The 21,129-nt window shown below is 34.8% G+C and overlaps 3 protein-coding genes across 3 annotated transcripts in view; 1 reads left to right on the forward strand and 2 right to left on the reverse strand.

The window, feature by feature from the left end:
• The window catches only part of LOC106730566 (olfactory receptor 10C1-like), a 217,373-nt gene that overhangs the window by 139,972 nt on the left and 56,272 nt on the right, over positions 1 to 21,129 (forward strand). The window lies entirely within an intron of this gene.
• Positions 3,793 to 5,030, reverse strand: LOC102518984 (putative olfactory receptor 2B3). Its single transcript, XM_006193583.2, has one exon. The coding sequence runs from the start codon at positions 4,883 to 4,885 to the stop codon at positions 3,944 to 3,946; it is 942 nt and encodes a 313-aa protein (XP_006193645.1). The 5' UTR covers positions 4,886 to 5,030; the 3' UTR covers positions 3,793 to 3,943.
• Positions 17,253 to 18,411, reverse strand: LOC102518728 (putative olfactory receptor 2B3). The gene has a single exon (XM_032462627.1). The coding sequence runs from the start codon at positions 18,192 to 18,194 to the stop codon at positions 17,253 to 17,255; it is 942 nt and encodes a 313-aa protein (XP_032318518.1). The 5' UTR covers positions 18,195 to 18,411.

Here is a 21,129-nt window from a genome sequence, read left to right on the forward strand (position 1 = left end):
AATCTAGTTTGTGGATGTAAGACCAGCTGCCGTGGGGTAAGATCTGCTGCTGTGTTGGTCCTCTTCTAAGCTCCCCCAACATGTAGAAGCCCACTAGCATCTTGTAGGAGCTTCTCCCATAACTCATACAAAGTATTGGATCTGAGCAGTTAAAGGAGTAGATTGTGTTGGAAGTTATAATACATTGCTCAGATCCCTGGTAATATAGTATCCCTACAGCACAGAAAGATAAGATCTTGGGTAATGTGGACACACGCAGGTTGGTAAAGAATTACCAGAGACTGAGAAGAGTTTACGAAAGTTTAATAGGGACGCTGCTATAGGCAACAGTGGGCCACACAGAGGAGAGGTGCTTGTGTGAGTGCCGGGGATGGACATGCAGGGTCTTTTATCGGGGGTGGGGGGAGAGGGCTGTGCACACGAGGAGTAGGGGCTGCATGATCCTTTCGTGCACAGGTACCTGATTGGTTCTAAGATCTGTCAGGGACTTCTCTGAACAATAGGTTTTACAGCTTTGATAAGGACAGGATGTGAGACCTGTCCACCTAAGGTATTGTGAGACAGGCTCTCCGCTGGGCGATGGGTTTTGTTAGGGTAAACACACACCAAGAGGAGATGTTTTACATCTTGCAGAAATGCAGGTATGCAAAGGGTCCTGCAGTGGGGAGTAGGGGTTAAGGTGTCAATAGGCCCCAGGGACACGGAGAGCCCAGGTTCCCCACCCCTGGAGTTTTATGACTCCAGAGAGTGCCAGTCCACAGGTAAGAATATGGGAGATGGTCAAACTTGAAATTAATAAATTAATTACTATGATCTTTTAGGCAAAGAGCCTAAGGAATTTTAGCAGACAGGAAGCTGGAAATTAGGCGTACATGAAGAATTAGTAACTCTGAAATATAACAAAATATTATATCTAGATTGGATAGTGCATAAATGTAGAAATAAGAATTTTTTAAAATGTGACTATGCAATGTATAAATTAAAGACATTGGTAGAGCTTGAAGGACTTATTTTGGCCAAATATTGAACAATTTGGGCATCAAATAAAGTAAAATAGTAATATAAAATAGGAATTTATAAGTACATAGTGATACAAGCAAATAAGGGAATAAACAAAGGAGGGAAATGGAGAGCTCTTATTACAGAAAGTCAGCTGGTAAATACAGAAGGCAAGATGGAGTTAGAGAATCATTAATAGATGCTAATATTAGTGGGTGAAAATTTGACCAGGATTAAGATATTTACATAATTTCAGGCTATCTTTTTACAAATTACTTGTTAACTTCTAAGGAGAAAAAATGTAACTTCTCATAGGGGAGACCTGGGAGACACCATCTTAACCAGTGACTGAAGTTAACACCATCAATTTGCAGACAAAACGGCCTCGAGTGCCTTTTTATAATGATGTATTGTGCATGAGAAAAATATAAAGGACATTTTGGAGATAATTGACAAGATCTGAATATGACTTGTGTATGAGCATTATATCACTATAAAACGTCCCAGTTTTGATAACTGTACTGGCAATGTAAGATAATGTCCTATTTTTAGTAACTACACATTGAAGTAGTTAGTAATATGTTGTTTGGAAAACAATGATTACTACAATAAGTTTAGTTAACGTCCATCATCTCATGTAGGTACTAAAAAGAAGAAAAAAATGTTTCTTTTTTCCTTTTGATGAGAGCTCTTAGGATCTACTCTCTCAACTGTCGAATATAACATACAGCAATGTTGACTTTATAGTCATGTTGCATATAACATCCCCAGTATTTATTTATCTTGTAACTGGAAGTTTGTAACTTTTGACTACCTTCGTCCAATCCCCTGTTATTACTGTAGATATGAGCAGTATCAAAATATTGTAGAATAAACTTATGTTTGTTATTTAAATTATTAATGACATATAACATAAATATTTAGAAAATTATTTTCTAGGCAGACTTTGGGAAATTGTTGGTAGTATACTTGAAGATTGGAGTAGATGTTTCTAAAATTAGTTACAAATTTATAATTACATTAGTCTAATAGTTATTTTACTATCAATAATTTTTCATTTTAAATCAAGTTCAACTTTAAGTTATTATTATTCCATTATACTATTAGAAACCAAATACAGTTCAATGGAAAACTCTTCAAGGTGAAATAGATTTAGAGCACCAGTTTTATATTTAGACTTTTTCCTGATAGTTAAGTAATTGGTGTCGTTTTAAAATGCAGAAGACCAGAGCAAAAATTTTTTAGTATCCTACCACTTATCTCATCATAATTAACTTTTGGTGAATTTATTTCTAGTACTTTCTTATACATACAGGTAAATAAAAAATTAGGGTTACATTCTTAATATAGACTTATTTGCTGACTTAAACCATCCTAAATAAATAATAATAATATTATTTTTAAAAGAAATGTTTAATGTGTTAATAAATAACTTCAAAATCATAGTGGCTAAAACCAACAAAGATTTAGGTTTTGTTCATGTTCCAAGTCCACTGAATGTTAACTGGGGCACATTCTCATGCCATTCTTCACTTATAATTTCTGAAACCTTAGTTTTGTAACACTTTCTCTGTTGCCTCATATATTTCCTTACATTAGTAATTGCAAACAATCAATTAAAATGTCAGTTTAAGGGTCCCTTTCTTCAGGAACTAGAATATATCTTCAGTAGAGGAACTGTGATTGTTTTCCTCTGGTCTAGTGCTATTTAGTGAATAAAACTTTACTGAATTACTAATCAAATAATGAATTATTTCAGATCAATATTAGAAAAAATGATTCCTATTAACATTTCTGTAAATAATGAAGTTTCTAATTTAGAGGAGTTCCTGCATACTTGGGGTAGAACTTGGGACAAATAAGGATTTGAGAAGTAAAGGGAAAAAAAGAAATGCTATTCATGGGGAATAAAAAATGAATTTAAAATAGTTGTAAATGAAATAGTGCCATTTGAAGCAACATGGATGGACCTGGAGATAATCATTCTAAGTGAAGTAAGCCACAAAGAGAAAGAAAAATATCACAGGATATCACTGATATGTGGAATCTAAAAAAAATGACACAAATGAACTCATTTACAAAACAGAAATAGAGTTGCAGACATAGGAAGAAAAACATATAGTTACCAGGGTAGAAAGGGGGTGGGAGGAATAAATTTGGAGTTCAAATTTGCAGATACATGCTACTATATAAAATAGATAAACAACAAGGTCCTATTGTATAGCACAAGGAACTATATTCAATACCTTGTAATTGTCTATAATGAAAAAGAATATGAGACGGAATATATATATAACTGAACTACTATTCTGTACAATAGAGACTAACAACGTTGTAAGCCGACTATATAAAAAAATTGAAAAATAAATAAAATAGGAATGAAACTCAATTGACATTTCATTTTTTGTATAAGGCACACACACTTAGCTAGTTAAATGCCAGCTAGGTTTGAGACAGATTACATACTTAGAACAGTTCTGGAAGGTTCATAGGATGGATTTTATCAAGGGATGTGAAAGTAAATGTAACGTGCTGAGGACATGGGTGCTGTCAGGAATATTTTTGGCTTGGTCTCACTGGATATATAATTACAGACATGTGGAAACCCTAACTAGGTGGTTGACAGGATGGTTCTTGAACAAAGAATATATATGTGGAAATGTAATCCAACCATGTCCTGACTAGTTATTGACAAGAGGAAATTCCCATGACTTGGCCTCAGGAAGAGAGTGCCTTAGGGGAACTCTGGAAAGCAAAAGTTTTGAATTCAGAAAAGAAATGTTACAATCTTAGCATTGTTTCCTGAACAGAGAAATAATTTTTCTAAACTCTTGATACAATTGAATAAAATCATAAGAGCCTGAGCAATAGAAAAAGCAGTTCAAACCTTCCTCATTTGCAAGGATAAAGGGAGACGCAGAAGTTTCTCATGACGATGGAGCACTTATTTCTTATAGAAAAAGATTATTGGCAACACCCTCTTGAAGGCGTCCTTCATATCTTTATTTCTAAGGCTGTAAATGAGAGGGTTCAACATGGGTGTGAATATCCCATAGAAAAGGGAAACCATCTTTCCCCAGTCCTTAGAGGTGGATGCAGGTGGTTGTAGATATATGTAGATACCTGTTCCAAAAAAGAGAGACACCACAACCACGTGGGACCCACATGTCCCAAAAGCTTTTCGTCGTCCTTCTGCTGACCTGATTCTCAATACTGCTTGAGCTATGAAGCCATAGGAGATGAGGATCAATGTCACTGGAATTAGGAGAATTAATACTCCTAAGAAAAAGAACTCAGCCTCAATAGGCTTTGTGTCAGTACATAACAACTTGAGAAGAGCAGGAACCTCACAGAAGAAGTGGTCCACTTCCTGATGCCCACAGCGTGGCATGTTAAGGGTCAAGGAAGACTGCAACACTGAGTTGCTGAAGCCAGTGAGCCATGAGAAGGCTACCATTTTTAAGCAGAACCAAGGATTCATGATGACTATGTAGTGGAGTGGTCTGCAAATCGCCACATACCTGTCAAAGGCCATAACAGCCAGCAGGAGACACTCAGTAGCACCCAGGGCCAGGAAGATGATGAGTTGGGCCACACAGCCACCATAGCTGATGGTCTTTTTGTTGCGACAAATATTTGTCAGCATATGAGGGACGGTGCTTGTGGTGTAACAGAGATCTAAGATGGAGAGATTAGTGAGAAAGAAATACATGGGTGTATGAAGTTTGGGGTCCAGAATGCACACCATCATGATAGATACATTGCCGAAGATGGTGACTGTGTATGATATTAACAGGAGCACCAAAAGGGGCGTCTGTAGCCAGGGCTTGTCTGAAAAGCCAAGTAGTATAAAGTCTTTTGAGGAGCTCTCATTTGCCCAATTCATGATGACTCACTTGTTTTATAATCCTAAAAAAATAAAATCGGCAAGCAGTCAATAGATAATTATTGAATATTCACATTTTAACTGAATAAATAAACACCAAATATAATTTATAGTCCATTAAATGGAACCCTTGTGAAACACGATATGGTTGTCATATGGTTAGAAAGTCGTTCTTCTATTTTTAGTAGTTACGCTTTGCTTACTTTACGAAGTAAATTCTTACATTTAAATACCAAGGATATAAGCTTATATGCATAAGTGCTCAACGCATTTCGATTCCTCATCCTTTTCTTATGTCCTAACCTACCTTAATAACCATTTGTAGAATAAATTCTGATTTTAATTTATTGAGACTGAAATGCTGAGTTATACAGGGGTAGGAGTTTCATCTAGATCTACATTTGATCTGAAGGGATCTACTTGCTTTTGTAACATCTTCATGTGATATTTTGAGTTATTTCTTACTCTTAAATGACATGTATGTACATCCTTTCCCAGAAAGAGCTATCATGGGTATTAGATGTTTTGATTCACGGTATAAAATTATGGCTTACTTGTGATTTATAGTGATGATCACAGATGACATCTCTCCCATCTCCAAATACTCTGATGAAAATTGTAAAACTGATGGTCTAATTGTTGCTTGATTAACATGTGACACACTGCACACTGCTTGAAATAATCCATTCTAATTCTCACGAAAACTCTGATAAACAGATATGATCTACATTTTATTGCTACTGTGACTCACCGAGAATAAATAATTTGCACATTCAGTAATGGTTAGGCCAAGACTCAAAAAGCCAGGATTTAAAAGCCATTCCTTTTTTTTTTTTTTTATAGCATGTAACCCCAAATGTACAGAGAGCACAGCCAGAATGACAACATATAGCTGACAGACTTAAGAAAGAAGATGAAGTAATTAGGATTGGCATACCTTATACCAGAGTGGAACACGTTTTGAAGAGTAAGAAACACTGATATATGAAGTATAACTTGACCCTGGAATGTATTAGATGTAGTTATAATATTTGTAACCCCTTCCATTAGACGTGATTTTAAGTTTGGCATGTTAGCTATAGATAAACATTTTTTCTTGGTAAACAGCAGTAATACACTTCAGTGAAAAATGGTAAAAGACATGATATTTGACTTTTTTGAGTGCACATGTAAATTTTAAGTTTTCATTTGGAAGACGATTATATGCAAATATAATGATAAATGCAAGATGAAAAAATGCACAGTGTTTATGGCAAAAATGGTTGATGTATTAAAATATTAAAAATTATTACATAATATTTATGAGAAAAGAGCAAAAATAAAAAAATTGATCAATGGATATAAATAAGCAATTTGGGATAGAAAAAAATATAAAGCAAAATTGAAAATAGAAAAGATAGGCACCTGTCTCATCATTAAAGAAATAAAAATTAAAACAACCAAGGTAATACTATATTTACTATTTGTTTGGCAGAGTTAAAAGTAATCACGTTAGCTGTTAGGATCACTGCCTCTGCAGCTGGGATCTTCCATCATTTTATTTCTGAGCTGTGTGATCCTGGGTAGTTGGTGAACATTTTTGTGTCATGTTATAATAAACAAAAACAAAAGCAACTCTCTAGCCATAATAAGAGAGTTGTTGTGAAGCTCAAATGAGGCCATGCATACACATTGGACTGAGAGCAGTTTAAAGAATGTGAGCTAGTTATCACTAATAGCATCTCTAATATTAACCATTAGTACTAATCATTAATAGTAATAATGTATCATTTTCTCCACTTTCCATGTATATGAGAAAACAAGCAACCAAATTACTATTAGTGGAGCCTATGCTTATTATAATTTTGCAGTATTATAATATGAAATGATTGAAATATAAGCCACTTTTTCTTTGTTTCTGCCATAATACTGAGAACACAGTTTCCAGTAAATGGAAGTCAGGTCAATGGTTTGCAGGAGATATTGGTTGCCTGAAAGGTGTGGGAAAAAAGAGGACTCTACTTAGCATCTATTTAAAAATTTTTCCTACCTGTGTGTTTTTCACATCTTCTACTCATTCCCACATTTTGTATGGCACTGGTGACAGCTCATTTATCACTTCCTCTTTTATATTTTCAGAAAAATGAATTTAACTCATTGACAAACATATGCTTGTTCCACTATCACCTTAACTGTTTCCCTATTTATATATCTTCTACAAATGAAAAGAAAATCTTAAATACTACTAATTCCTTTTTCTGCTTGAAAAATTCCACTGACTTTTTTTTTTCTTTTTTTGGTAAGGAGATATAAGGGGCAAATAGTCATTTGAAAGGTAATGATAGTGACTTTTGGAAACACTGAAAACACTTGACATTTATTCAAGATTCCCAGGAAATAAATTGAATTCTCTGGTTATTTCATGTGATGCAAGCCAGAGGCAGGATATGTATGAAATGATCTTGAGAGACCCTTCCCACTTATGGTACTATAATTCCCTGAGGTAGACATTACTCACCTTTTTTATTCTGTGTCACAGAGAGATCCATGCCTTTCTTTGTGCCATATTTCAAAGGACACTTGGTCCAAACAGAGACTGATGAATACAATGACTTTTTTAGCTTTCAACCCTTGTGACATTTTTATTCAACTCCCTTTCTCCCCATAGATTGAGAATGAAATTAACATGTGACCTGGACAGCATTAAGAAATATAAATTTAAAAAAATCTTCACGATGAAGTAGAAGTGTATTGTAGATATTGTCTCAAGTCACTGAGGCATATTTTATTGACACTTGACTCTTCTCCCCAGGTTCCTAATGCACTTTACAATGAGAAGCTGATTGTACAGGTATCAGCAATATTGGTAGAGACATGGAAAGAGGGTTGTACTTTTAAATAAAGGGCTTACTATTCATACAATGCTGTGTCCTCTATTTTAGCTCTAGGGATTTCAGAGTCTCTCAAATTTAATTGGTCATTGTGTCCAGAGAGGAAATAACTGAACTCTATTCCCAACTGCACTGGTAGCATAATAGTGTCACACAGGTGGTTCACAAATTTAAAAGCTAAGATGAATGGTAATAGTCATGAGACATAAATAATAAAAAATACGTTTAGAGTTGTTTTTCAGGAGAGCACAAGGCTAAATGAATTTATAGCCCCATGTGCTTTTAAACAGTCTCAGAGGTCAAGGGAGTGAGTCTGCTGATGATGTATAAGGGAAAATAGTATTTCTACTGTTCATTGGTTTTTGTAATGAATATTTTTGGACTAAGCCTACTAGAGATCTATAGGTTAAAAAAAAACTATAACATATAAATTAACACATTGAAATTTAAAGTTAGTATGAATTCACCAAGACAGAACTAGTAGAAATGATACAGGATTGGAACAGGAATAGTTTTAGAAAATTAATTGAATTATGCAATCTATAATTTTTATGCGCTCACCTAAAATTTTTGGTAAAATAAAACTGAAAGTAAATTGACCATGAACACAGATATAATCTACAAGAAAATCCTTTGTTAGCTCACTCTACCACCGAGCTGTTACCCTCCCCACCACAATGCATTTTTATAAATTGCAAAATCATATATGTTAGAGCATAATCATTTTAGAAATTGCAGCGTTTTCTTAACACATGATTTTGTAGCTACATAACATTCTTTTATAAATTAATAATTTATATATAAATTATATCTATGTATATAATCTATATATACATACCTCTCCAGTTTTTAACGATTAAATATTTGCATTTTCTGAATTTGTCACTTTATACTACATATCGTTCAGAATAACTTTTTTCAATATGTGACCTGCTTTGGACTGTTTATCAGGATGAAATTAGCCAATTAAAAAGTTTTAGTGTATGCAATCTGTATTCTTATACCTTTGAAAATAATATAACCGGATGGACTTGGATTATACCAGAAGAGCAATTTTAGAGGGAGATAATAGAAGAGAAATACAGAATAAAGTCCCACAAGTGTATCACTGAAAAAAATACATATGTGTATTTTTAGATATTTATATGTTTCTTCCTTTGGTTCCCCTTTTGTCCTGCCAGTTTTGATAGTGAATACTGAATTATCCTCATGGCTATAAAGTTGCTTTTAAAGTTTCTTATTTGTTTCCTTTGCACTCCTAAAGGATGCATGGATAGCAGTCCCTGTCACATCTCCATTTGCCTCACCACTCAGTCCACTGAAAAAATCAGATGGATCTTGGAAGATGACAAGAGACTACCACAATTCAAACAAGTGTTAGCCCCAGTTGAATCAGCTGGGCCAGATGTGTCTCCTTGTTGAGCATATTAACATGATATTGGGTGCATGATTTGTAGTCCTTGATCTGGTGAATGTGTTCTTTTTCACCCCTATCAAGAAAGTAGATCAGAAAGAATTTACATTCACTTGGAGCTGACAATGGTATACATTGTCCCAGGGCTATCTTAAGTCTTTAACCTTCTGTCATAATATAGACTGAAAAGAACTAAACTAGCTGCACATTCTGCAGGACAGCACACTGGTTAACTATATCAAGAACAACATGCTAATCAGACCATATGAGCACAGAGCAGGTACTACATGGAAGGCTTTGATACAACATGTGCTTTAGAAGGTGAGTGAGAAACTATAAAGATTCAGGGGCTTGACCCGTCAGTAAAAAGTTTTAGAAATTCATTGGTCTGAGGCACTTATGGGACATTCAACCTAAAGTAAAAAACATATTGTTGCATCATGAATCTCCTACCATAAAAGAAGAAGCAAAGTTTCTGGCTGGCCTGCCTGTTTTGTAGTAAGCCTGTCTGACACCATGGAATATTGCTCCAATATGTCTGCTGGCAACAAGAAGGATGCCGGCGTTGAATGGGCTCCAGAGTAAGAGCAGGCTCTATAGCAGGTCTAAGCTACAGAGCAAGTCACTCTGAAACTGGGTGCATACAATTTGTAAGACCCTATACATTAGAGGTGTAAGTTATGGTAGGAAAGCATCAGGTGGAATTTATGGGAAGTTTATGCAAAAGCCAAAACAAAACACTTAGGGTTTGGAGCAAAACCCTGCTGTCTGTGGCAGAACACTTTACGCCTTTTGGAAAACAGCCTCTGTTGTGTCTCTGTGTCCTGGCAGAGACAACACACCTAACTATCAAACATCACATAACCATGCAGCCAAAATTACCCATCATGAGCTGGATACTCTGACTCACCAAGTTATTATGTCATTGGATAAAGCAGCAATCATCCTAACAGGGTTCTGGCATCCAGGATCGAGCACAGACCTGACTGGAGGACAGAAACAAATCACATGAGCAAGTAGCTCAGACCTGCATGCTGTCCCCCCATTCATCAGTGATGCCTCTTCTTCAGATCACACCTATGTAGCATGGGAGAACACTTCTAACACATTAATAAAAGAGGAAAAATCTGAAGAATAGATCAGGTTGGTATGTATATGCATTCAAAAGGGATAAAGATTGAATTATAGCCCCACTCATGGGTGACCTTGAATGATATTGGTGAGGGAAACCTCGCTCTATGGGCAGAATTTCTAGTGTTACATCTGGTCATATACTTTGTGTGAAACAGGAGGTAGTCTGAAGTTGGACTATGTATAGCTCATGAGGAGTAATAAATGACTTGGAAGGCTTTCCAGGAGTCTGGGAAGAAAAAAAGTTTTGGAATAAAGAAATCTGGAGCAGAGGCACATATGTTGACATATGAAACGGGACATGAGAAGTCTTTCATTCTTTGTATTGCATGTTAACACTCACAAAATAGAATCCACCAAAAAGAAAGGAATTAAACAACCAGGTAGGAGAAATAAAATTGTTCAGCAGATATTGTCAAATTTCTATCATTTGCCTTGTCTCCCTACCTGCAATACTTGCACGATGAGCACATCAATACAGTAGACAATATGGTAGCAGGGACAGAAGCTGTGCAGGGGTTTAACAGCCTACACTGTAGGCATTGCCACATATCCAATCTGCCTTCAACAGGAGACCAACGAGGCATCCCTGATAAAACAGTATCCCTTCAAAAGGCCAACTAGCAACTTGATATTAAGTTGGCTACATTAGGACTCTTTCATCTTGGATGTGACAATGAATTTTTTGTTAGGAATAGATGAATACACACTGTAGTGTGGGTTTGCCTTTTCTGATCACAAGTCTCCAGCCAAAACTACTGTCTAAGGGCTTTCACACTGTTTGACGCAGCAGCATGAGATCCCACACACCATTGTTTCTGAAAAAGGGCCCACTTAATAGCAAAGGATGTGTGGGAGTGAACACATGGAAATCATTGGCCATATAATGTACTGCGCCATCATGAAGTGACCTACTAGAATCATGGAGTGATATGCTGAAGATATGCCTAAAATGTCAGCTCAAATGCAGTGGCATCCTCTAAAACCCAGTGCATACTTAAGTTTAAAAAATTTTAAATGTTTCAATTCATTTTTCAATGAAAGTATAATTGATTTACAATATTGTGTTAGTTTCTGGTCTACAGCAAAGTGATTCAGTTATATATATATATTTACACACACAGACACACATATTCTCTTTCATATTCTTTTCCATTATAGTTAATTATAGGATATTGAGTATAGTTCCCTGTGCTATATAGTAGGACTTTGTTGTTTATCTATTTTGTACATAGTACTTCGTATCTGCTAATCCCAAATTCCTAATTTATCCTTCCCCCATCCCCTTTCCTCTTTGGTGACCATAAATGTGTTTTCTATTTCTGTGAGTCTGTTTCTGTTTTGTAAATATGTTCATTTGTGCCATATTAGATTCTACATATAAGTGATAGCATACGGTTTTTGTCTTTCTCATTCTGACTTACTTCACTTAGTATGATAATCTATCTCTAGGTCCATCTATGTTGCCACCAATGGCATTATTTCATTCTTTTTATGGTTGAGTAGTATTCCTACTGTGTATATATACCACTTCTTTATCCAGTCATCTGTTGATGGACATTTAAGTTGCTTCTATGTCTTGGTTATTGTAAATAGTGCTGCTGTGAACATTAGGGTGCATGTATCTTTTTGAATTATAGTTTTCTCCAGGTATATGCCTAGGATTGGGATTGCTGGATAATTTGGTAACTTTATATTTACTTTTTTAAGGAGCCTCTGTACTATTTTCCATATGGCTGCACCAAACTCTATTTTCACAAACAGAGTAAGAGGGTTCCCTTTTCTCCATACCCTCTCCAGCATTTATTTGTAGACTTTTTAATGATGGCCACTCTGACCAGTGGGAGGTGATACCTCATTGAAGTTTGGATTTGCATTTCTCTAATAATTAGCAATGCTGAACAACTTTTCATATGCCTATTGTCCATCTGTATGTCTTCTTTGGAGAAATGTCTATTTAGGTCTTCTGTTCATTTTTGGAATGGGTAGTTTTTTTGGTTTTTTGTTTTTGTTTTTGTTACTGAGTCGTATGAGCTGCTTATATATTTTGGAAATTAAGCCCTTGTTGGTTGCATCATTTTCGAATATTTTCTCCCATTCTTTAGGTTGTCCTTTTGTTTTGTTTGTGTTTTTCTTTTGCTGTGCAAAAACTTCTAAGTTGACTAGGTCCCATTTGTTCATTTTTGCTTTTATTTCTGTTGCCTTGGGGGATTGAACTAAGAAATCATTGGTACAATTTATGTCAGAGAATTGTTTTGCCTATGTTCTCTTTTAGGAGATTTATAGAGTCGTGTCTTATATTTAAGTCTTTGAGCTATTTTGAGTTTATTTCTGTGTATGGTGTGTGGGTGTGTTCTAACTTCATTGATTTACAAGTGCCTGTCCAGCTTTCCCAACACTGATTGCTGAAAAGACTGTCTTTTCTACATTGTGTGTATTCTTACCTTCTTTGTCAAAGATTAATTGACCATAGGTGTGTGGTTTTATTTCTGGGTGCTCTAGTCTGTTACATTGATTCATATGTCTGTTTTTGTGCCAATACCATGATGTTTTGAGTACTGTAGCTCTGTAGCATTGTCTGAAGTATGGAAGCATTATTCCTCCAGCTTTCTTCTTTTGTCCTCAAGATTGCTTTGGCAATTCTGGGCTTTTTATGGTTTCATATAAATTTTAGGGTTATTTGTTCTAGTTCTGTGAAAAATGTCATGGGTAATTTGACAGGGATCACATTAAATCTGTAGATTGCTTTGGGTCATTTTAACAATTTTTTAATTCTTCTGATCCAAGAGCATGTGATACCTTTTCATTTCTTTGAATCAGTTTCAATTTTCTTTATCAATATTTTATAGTTCTCAGCAAATAAGTCTTCCACATCGTTGGTCAGATTTATACTTAAGTATTTTTATGTATGTATGTATGTATGTATGTATGTATGTATGTATGTTGTGATTTTAAAGGGATTGTTTTTTCACTTTCTCTTTCTGATATTTCATTGTCATTGTAAAGAAATACAATGTATGTCAATCTTGTATCCTTCTACTTTGCTGAATTTTAGAGTCTCAATATTTTATTTCTACTTGAAAACAATTAATTTGAGTTTACCTTTTTTAAAGATATCTTTTGAAATGTGTCCAGTAGTAACACATATGTACTGTTTGCCAACTTTGTCATCTAGAGTTACAATCTTGGGTTTATTATCTGCCTTCCAAATTATTGCAGGCAAATACTTTTACCAGTTTCTTACTATATAATATGTATTACTGTGGTTCCAATCTTTCATATAATGCCCTCTCCACCTGTCACATGAACGTTACGCCAGTGTCTCCTATTTTAATTTGTTTTCTTGACATCAGAACCCCACCACTGGTGCCAATTTCTATAATCAGTTAGGATAAGCTATATTATACTACATATAAGAATAAGAACCTCAAAAATCTTAGTGACTTTAAATAACATAGGTTTATTTCTCATTCATGCTACTTGTATATCAAAGGTTGGTTTCTCCATATTGCCCTCAATCTAGGATTCAGGTAGATTGGTAACTCTCCTTGGAGCACTGCTTCCTTTGACTGGCAGTGGGAAAGAGACCATGGCAGTGTGCACCAGATCTTAAATTCATCATCAAGAAGTGAGTTATGTAAGTTCTGTTCACATTTTTTAAGCAAAAAGTCCAGGCCTTATTCAGCAGAAAGGGGAGTGCAATTCTACCAACTGCCTAGAAGGGGAGAGGAAATGAAATAAATATGAACAGCCCTAGTTTATATTTATAACATGTATGAGTCAAAAGACTCAAGGAAGTAAAAAAAAAAAAAAAAAGAACGTAATAATATTTTTGCCTCTAAAATTGGCAAATATCTCAAAAGATTAAAAATTCCAGAGTTAACAAAGGCTCATGAAGTAAATATTCTCATTTACTTTCTACAGTGCTAGTGGGAGTGTGGAGTGGTACAAAATTTCTGTAGGGAAATTTGGCAACATCTGTTGACTCTTAGGTCTTCCAAGAAAATTATAATTTAATTCAGTGATACCACTTCTAACAATGTACAGTTGATTGTTGTGCAATGCTAGGATTAATCCAAGTTACTTGACAGTCCGACCTCCCAATCTAGGATTCCTCTGCATCTGCAGATTCAGTCAACTATGAACCATGTGGTAATATAGTATTTACTATTGAGAAATATTCGAATGTAAGTGAACCCACGTAGTTCAAAACCAAGTTGTTCAAGGGTCAACTGTAATTTGACATATGGCCATAGATTCATTTCTGCAGAGTTCTGTGGAGTAGTATTTATAATGATCAAAACAAGGAATGTAAATGTTCAACAACAGAAAAATAGTTAACCACATTTTAGTATACTAGCATGGTGAAATTCAGTTTGCAGCTACTTAAACTATGTTTTAAAGAATCTTGGTACATTCTTAGGAGATAATGTGCATGAAAAATAGAAATTGGAAATTATAAAATCCATTGAGAGAAAAGAAAAATAAACAAATATGTAAAACTGGTGAATTTTAAAGATAATATATTAAAGGATGAATTCTTTTCTAAAAAACTTTATTTTTATTAAATATAGGCAATGCAGTTATATAATTTTTAAAAAAGATTAATAACTATATGTGACAGTTATTAGACTTCAGTTTTACAGAGAAATGCAATTTCTTTAGACTTTGAGAATTTAACTTTATATCCCATCATGAAATTTCATATGACCACTGTTCCTATCCTGAGAGTTTTGCATCTCTGAAAATTCTTTTCACAGAAAGAGTAAAAATTTACATATCAACTAACATCATGCATAGTTTTGACATCTGGGTGTTTTAACTCTCTGCCTCCAAAAGTGTTATGAATGCTTTGGTAAGCAAAAACAAACTTTGTTCTTGTGCTCAGAGAACTTACAGTCTAGTAGTAGGTAAAGGCATTTATCAAGTGATCAGTTAAAAGTCCAAGTGCCACAATGAAAGGTATGTGATGAGCAAGTAAATTTTGGGTATTTGACTGAATCAGTGAAACCAGAAAAAGATTCTCTAAGATGAGGCCTGAGCAATTAATAATTAGGTAAAGATGAATGGGAAGAGTACTCCAGATAGAAGGATCAGAAAGCTCAAATGTTCTGTGCTTTGAGGAAATATCCTAAGTGCAAGAGACAGAGAGGGCTGTATGTCTGGGACATGAACATTTGTGTTTAACTGATGAGCAATGGAAACCCCTAATAATCTCTAGTGCAAGTGGTGAGAGTGGAATAATCGTAATTTGCATTGAAATGATCACTCTAGCTGTATTTTCTAAAGTGTACTGCAGAGAGTTTTCAGGAGTACAAAATGATAGATTAAGAAATAGGTCTAGGTAAAGGTTGATGGTACCAGGAGTATCTAGTGAAGATGGAAAGGAATGGAGAGATGGGAGGTACAAAGAGGAATGATTGATATGTCTTGGTAATGGTCTTGATATTGATAATTATGGAGGGGATGGTGTAAGAGATGTTTAATGGTTTCTGATTTGCACATGTAAACAAGTGAATCCATTCATTAAAATAGCAAGCTTTAGAAGAGGGCTTTGTGGCAAAGGGAGAGCAAGTGCCTGCTTTTGCAAGTGTAAAATTTGAAATGTTTATCTTATATTCAACAATAGAATGCACTAGTATATACAGGTTTGGAAATTAAGGCGCCTATACTAGAGATAAAATTGTTTTCATTTGTTTTTGGTGTCTTGAATCTCTTATTACTTTTGTTTAAAAACTTTTGAAACACCATATATTTAAAATCTTTCCCTTTCCCATTTATTTGTAATGTCACATTTAGTAAACACATGATTATTATATAAGAGCCATATTCTGTACTTAAGTTTTTAGTTATTTTCTACTGTTTCTGCTAACCCTCTGTGCTAAAATTATTCTGCTTTCATTACTGAATGAAGTCCAAACTTTTCAGCCCATGCTCTTTTTGTATGTGTTTTGTACTCTATGTTTTAACCATAATAAATTACTTGTATTTTCTGAAAAGCTTTGTTTTGTAACCCTTTCTCTGTTGCCTAAAACGTTGTCCCATCTGTGTCCTTACATTACTAACTGCAAATAATCATTTAAGTGTCTGAGTTTAAGGGTCTTTTTTTCCAGAAATTAGAATATTTCTTCAGTAGAAGAGCTATGATTGTTTTTCCTTTGGTCTAGCGCTATCTAGTGAACAATAAATACTACTGAGTGACTGCCCAATTAAGAATAATTTAATTCAGAAAAATTAGGAAAAAATGTTTCCTACTAGTATTTCTTGAAATAGATAGCCTTATTATTTAGAGGAGATCCTACAAGCTTCAGGCAGAACTTGGGACAAATGAGGATTTGACAAAAGGGGAAAAAAAAAAAGGAAAAATTCAATCCATGAGGAATAAAGGGATGAATTACAAATAGAACTGGAAATGAAACTCAACTGACTTTACAAGTTTCTACACTCAGTGTAAAGACAGCTAGACTTGAGACAGATTTCATGATTAAAACAGTTCAGGAAGGTGCTTATGATGGATTTTATCAAGAAGTGTGAGGGTGCAAAGTGATTAAGGACTTGGCTGCTGATTTCTAGCTTGGGATCACTGGTTACTTAATAATAAAGATGGGGAAATCCCCAACTAAGGTGAGTGACAAAATAATTCTAGAACAAATAGTGTACTGTGTAAATCATTCAAGTGTCCTAACTAATCTGACATTGGTAGGAGCAAGTAGCATGACTTGACCTTCAGGAACAGACTGCATTGGAGGAATTTCTGTAAAGCAAAGTATTTTTAAATTTAGAAAAGATATCTTATGGTCTTAGCATTGCTTCTGGATCAGAGGAACTTCTAACTGTTGGTAAAATTCAATGAAATCATATGAGCATGAAGAGTATGAAAATAAATACAAACATTATAACCATTCAAGGTGAAGGAGAGACTCAGAAGCTTCTCATGACAATGGAGCACTTCTTATTTCTTATAGAAAAAGATTATTGACATCACCCTCTTAAATGCTTCCTTCATATCTTTATTTCTAAGGCTGTAGATGAGGGGGTTCAGCATCGGTGTGAATATCCCATAGAAGAGGGAAACCATTTTTCCCCAGTCCTTAGAGGTGGATAAAGGTGGTTGAAGATACATGTAGATGCCTGTTCCAAAAAAGAGAGACACCACAACCATGTGGGACCCACATGTCCCAAAAGCTTTTCGTCGTCCTTCTGCTGACCTGATTCTCAATACTGCTTGAGCTATGAAGCCATAGGAGATGAGGATCAATGTCACTGGAATTAGCAGAATTAATACACTAAAGAAAAAGAGCTCAGCCTCAATAGGCTTTGTGTCAGCACATGACAACTTGAGAAGGGCAGGAACCTCACAGAAAAAGTGGTCCACTTCCTGATGCCCACAGCGTGGCATGTTAAGGGCCAAGGAAGACTGCAACACTGAGTTGCTGAAGCCAGTGAGCCATGAGAAGCCTATCATCTTTAAGCAGAACCAAGGATTCATGATGACTATATAGTGGAGTGGTCTGCAAATCGCCACATACCTGTCAAAGGCCATAACAGCCAGCAGGAGACACTCAGTAGCACCCAGGGCCAGGAAGATGATGAGTTGGGCCACACAGCCACCATAGCTGATGGTCTTTTTGTTGCGACAAATATTTGTCAGCATATGAGGGACGGTGCTTGCGGTGTAACAGAGATCTAAGATGGAGAGATTAGTGAGAAAGAAATACATGGGTGTATGAAGTTTGGGGTCCAGAATGCACACCATCATGATGGACACATTGCCGAAGATGGTGACTGTGTATGATATTAACAGGAGCACCAAAAGGGGCGTCTGTAGCCAGGGCTTGTCTGAAAAGCCAAGTAGTATAAAGTCTTTTGAGGAGCTCTCATTTGCCCAATTCATAATGACTCACTTGTTTTTCAATCCTAAAAAAATATGAAATAGGAAAGCAGTCAGTAGATAATTATTGGATATTCTTACTGGAACAGAACTGAATTTAGAATAATTATAATGAATAATTCAACACCAAATATAAGTTATACTATATCAATGGAAAATTTGTGAAATATAGCATGGTTATCATATGGTTAGAAAGTAGTTCTTTTGTTTTCAGTAGTTATGTTTGATTTACTTTATGAAGTAAATCATTATATTTAAATGACAACTATATAAACTTATATGCATAAAGCATGGACAATAGTAAGTGCTCAATAGTTTTCAATTTCTCTCTTTTCTCCTACCTCCTATGCTATTTTAGTAAGCATTTTCAGAATACATACTGCTTTTAATCCAATTTTTAAAAATTCAAGTTAAAAATGCTGAGTAACACAGAGGCTATGAGAGTTTCATCTAGATTTGCAATTGATCTAAAGAAATTCTGCTTGTTTTAGTAGCATCTTCTTGTTATTTTTTGTTATCTCTTTCACTTAAATGACATGTGTGTACATCCAATCCCACAAAGAGCTTTTAATGGGTATTAGATGCTTTGATTCAGGGTAATAAAATTATGGCTTACTTGTGATTTATAGTGATGATCACAGGTGACATCTCCCCCCATCTCCAAATATCTTGATGAAAATAGTAAAACCAATAATTTAATTGTTGCTTGACTAACATGTAACTGATGCTGCTCAGTGCTTGAAATAATTCTAATTCTCACAAAAACCCTGATAAACAGGTTTACATTTTATTGCTACTGTAACTCAGTGAGAATAAATAATTTGCACATTCAGCAATGGTGAGGCCAAGACTCAAAGCAAGGATTTAAAAGCCATTGTTTTTTGTACCATATTGCCCCCAAATATACAGATAGCACAGCAAGACTGACTATATACAACAGTGGTTATAAATGAAAACAGAAACACACAAAAAATCAAACAATCAAGTTCGTCGTCTTCAGTCTGCGGAAGTTATCAGTTATTTAGTCATATGACCCAAGTGACCTACATTTCTTCAGTATTCTTTGTATGTTTAACCACAAGGTCTTTGATATGACCTATAGCTTTTCAATTTGCAATAATAATATTTGAGCTTGCTGCTAGATAGGCCTACGAAAGAAGATAAAATAAGAAGAACTGACACATCTTTCACCAGAGTGGAGTACCTTTTCCAAAGCCAGAACACTGACATATGAAATATAACTTGACCATGGGAAGTCTACATGAGAATAAATAGATACCATGTAATATTTGTAAATCCTATTATATATAGTTTTAATTTTGGACTTTTTAGCTACAGATATACCTTATTTCATGGTAAATAGCAGTAATATACTTTCAGATGAAAGTGCAAGAAGATACGAGGTTTAACTTTGAGTGTACATGTAAAATTTCAAATTTTCATATGAAAAAGATTATATGCAAAGATAAAATATAAATATGAGATGGAAAAATGTATAGTGCTTATGGAAAAATGGTTGATATATTAAAATATAAAAAGTTATTACATATTTATGAAAAAAGGCCAAAAAGTCCATTTAGTGTGAGCAAAGGATGTAAATAGCAATTTGAGGAACAAAAAAATATAAACCAAAAACAAAACTAGAAAATATATGGGACTTGTCTATTAATTTTGTAATGTTAAAAAAAAATCACCTTTAAAAGGTAGCTGTTAGGTGCACTGCCTCTGGAATTAGAATCTGCCAGCATTTTATTTCTGAGCTGTGTGATCCTGGGTAAAGTAGTGAACATTCTTGTGCCACATTAAAAAAAAATTTCTGTAGTGAAAATAAGAGGGTTATTGTGAAGCTCAAATGAGACCACGCATACACATTGAACTTAGAACAGTGTCTGAAACACAGTAGACATTTAATGAATGTGAGCTAGTTATCACTAATAGCATCAGTATTGTTAGTAATGATCGTTAATAGTAAAAATGTATCATTATCTCTGCTTGCCGTAAAAATGAGAAAACAGATGACCAAATTACTATTGGTGGTGCCAACACTTTCTATAATTTTATATTATAATATGAAATGATTACATGTGTAAGTCACCTTTTCTTTGTTTCTGCCAGAATACTGAGAACACAGTGTTCCAGCAAATGGAAGTCAAAGTCAGTGGTTAATAGGAGATACGGGATTGTCTGTAGGGCATGGGAGATAAAGGGACTCTACTCAGCAGCTGGCTTTTTCCTACTTCTATTTTTTTTTCACATCTTCTACTCTTCCCCACATTTTGTACAAAGTCAGGTCATATAACCAATTCCTCTTTCATATAATCAGAAAAATGAAGTTACCCTTTGACAAGCACACGCTATTCCACTGTCATCTTACCTCTTTTCCTATTTATATATCCTCTACTGATCAAAAGAAATCTTAAATAGCACTAGTTATATTTTTGTTTAAAAAATCCCGCTGTCTCTTTTTATGTATGTCAATATAATGGGCAAATATTCATTTAAAAGGGTGAAATGATAAGAATTTTTGCAATAATTAAAAATACTTGACACTTATATCAAGTTTCCCAGGAAACAAATTATATATTCTAATTTTTTAATATGATGCAAATCATAAGTAGGGTTGTGGGTGAGATGATTTCGAGAGACCCTTCCTCATAGTAACACAATTCTCTGCAGTAGACGTCACTCACCTTTTTCCTAAGTGTCGGAGAGGTAGCCATGCCTTTCTTTGTGTCATGTTTTGAAAGACTTCTGGTCGAAAGAAGGGTTATAACTGTAATTACTTTTTGATCTTTCAACCCTTGTGACATTATTATTCAGCTACCTTTTGCCCATAGATTGAGAATGAAATTAGCATGTAAACCTGGGCTGCATCAAGAACATATAAATTGAGAGAAGTTGTTATGATGAGGTAAAAGTGTATTATAGATAATTGTCT

This window comes from Camelus ferus, chromosome 20 (assembly GCF_009834535.1).
Source record: "Camelus ferus isolate YT-003-E chromosome 20, BCGSAC_Cfer_1.0, whole genome shotgun sequence".
In the NCBI taxonomy this organism is placed as follows: Eukaryota; Metazoa; Chordata; class Mammalia; order Artiodactyla; family Camelidae; genus Camelus; species Camelus ferus.

Excerpts from the sequence above, each read along its gene's own strand:
- LOC102518984 (XM_006193583.2), bottom strand. The coding sequence starts at position 4,885 with ATGAATTGGGCAAATGAGAGCTCCTCAAAAGACTTTATACTACTTGGC.
- LOC102518728 (XM_032462627.1), bottom strand. The coding sequence starts at position 18,194 with ATGAATTGGGCAAATGAGAGCTCCTCAAAAGACTTTATACTACTTGGC.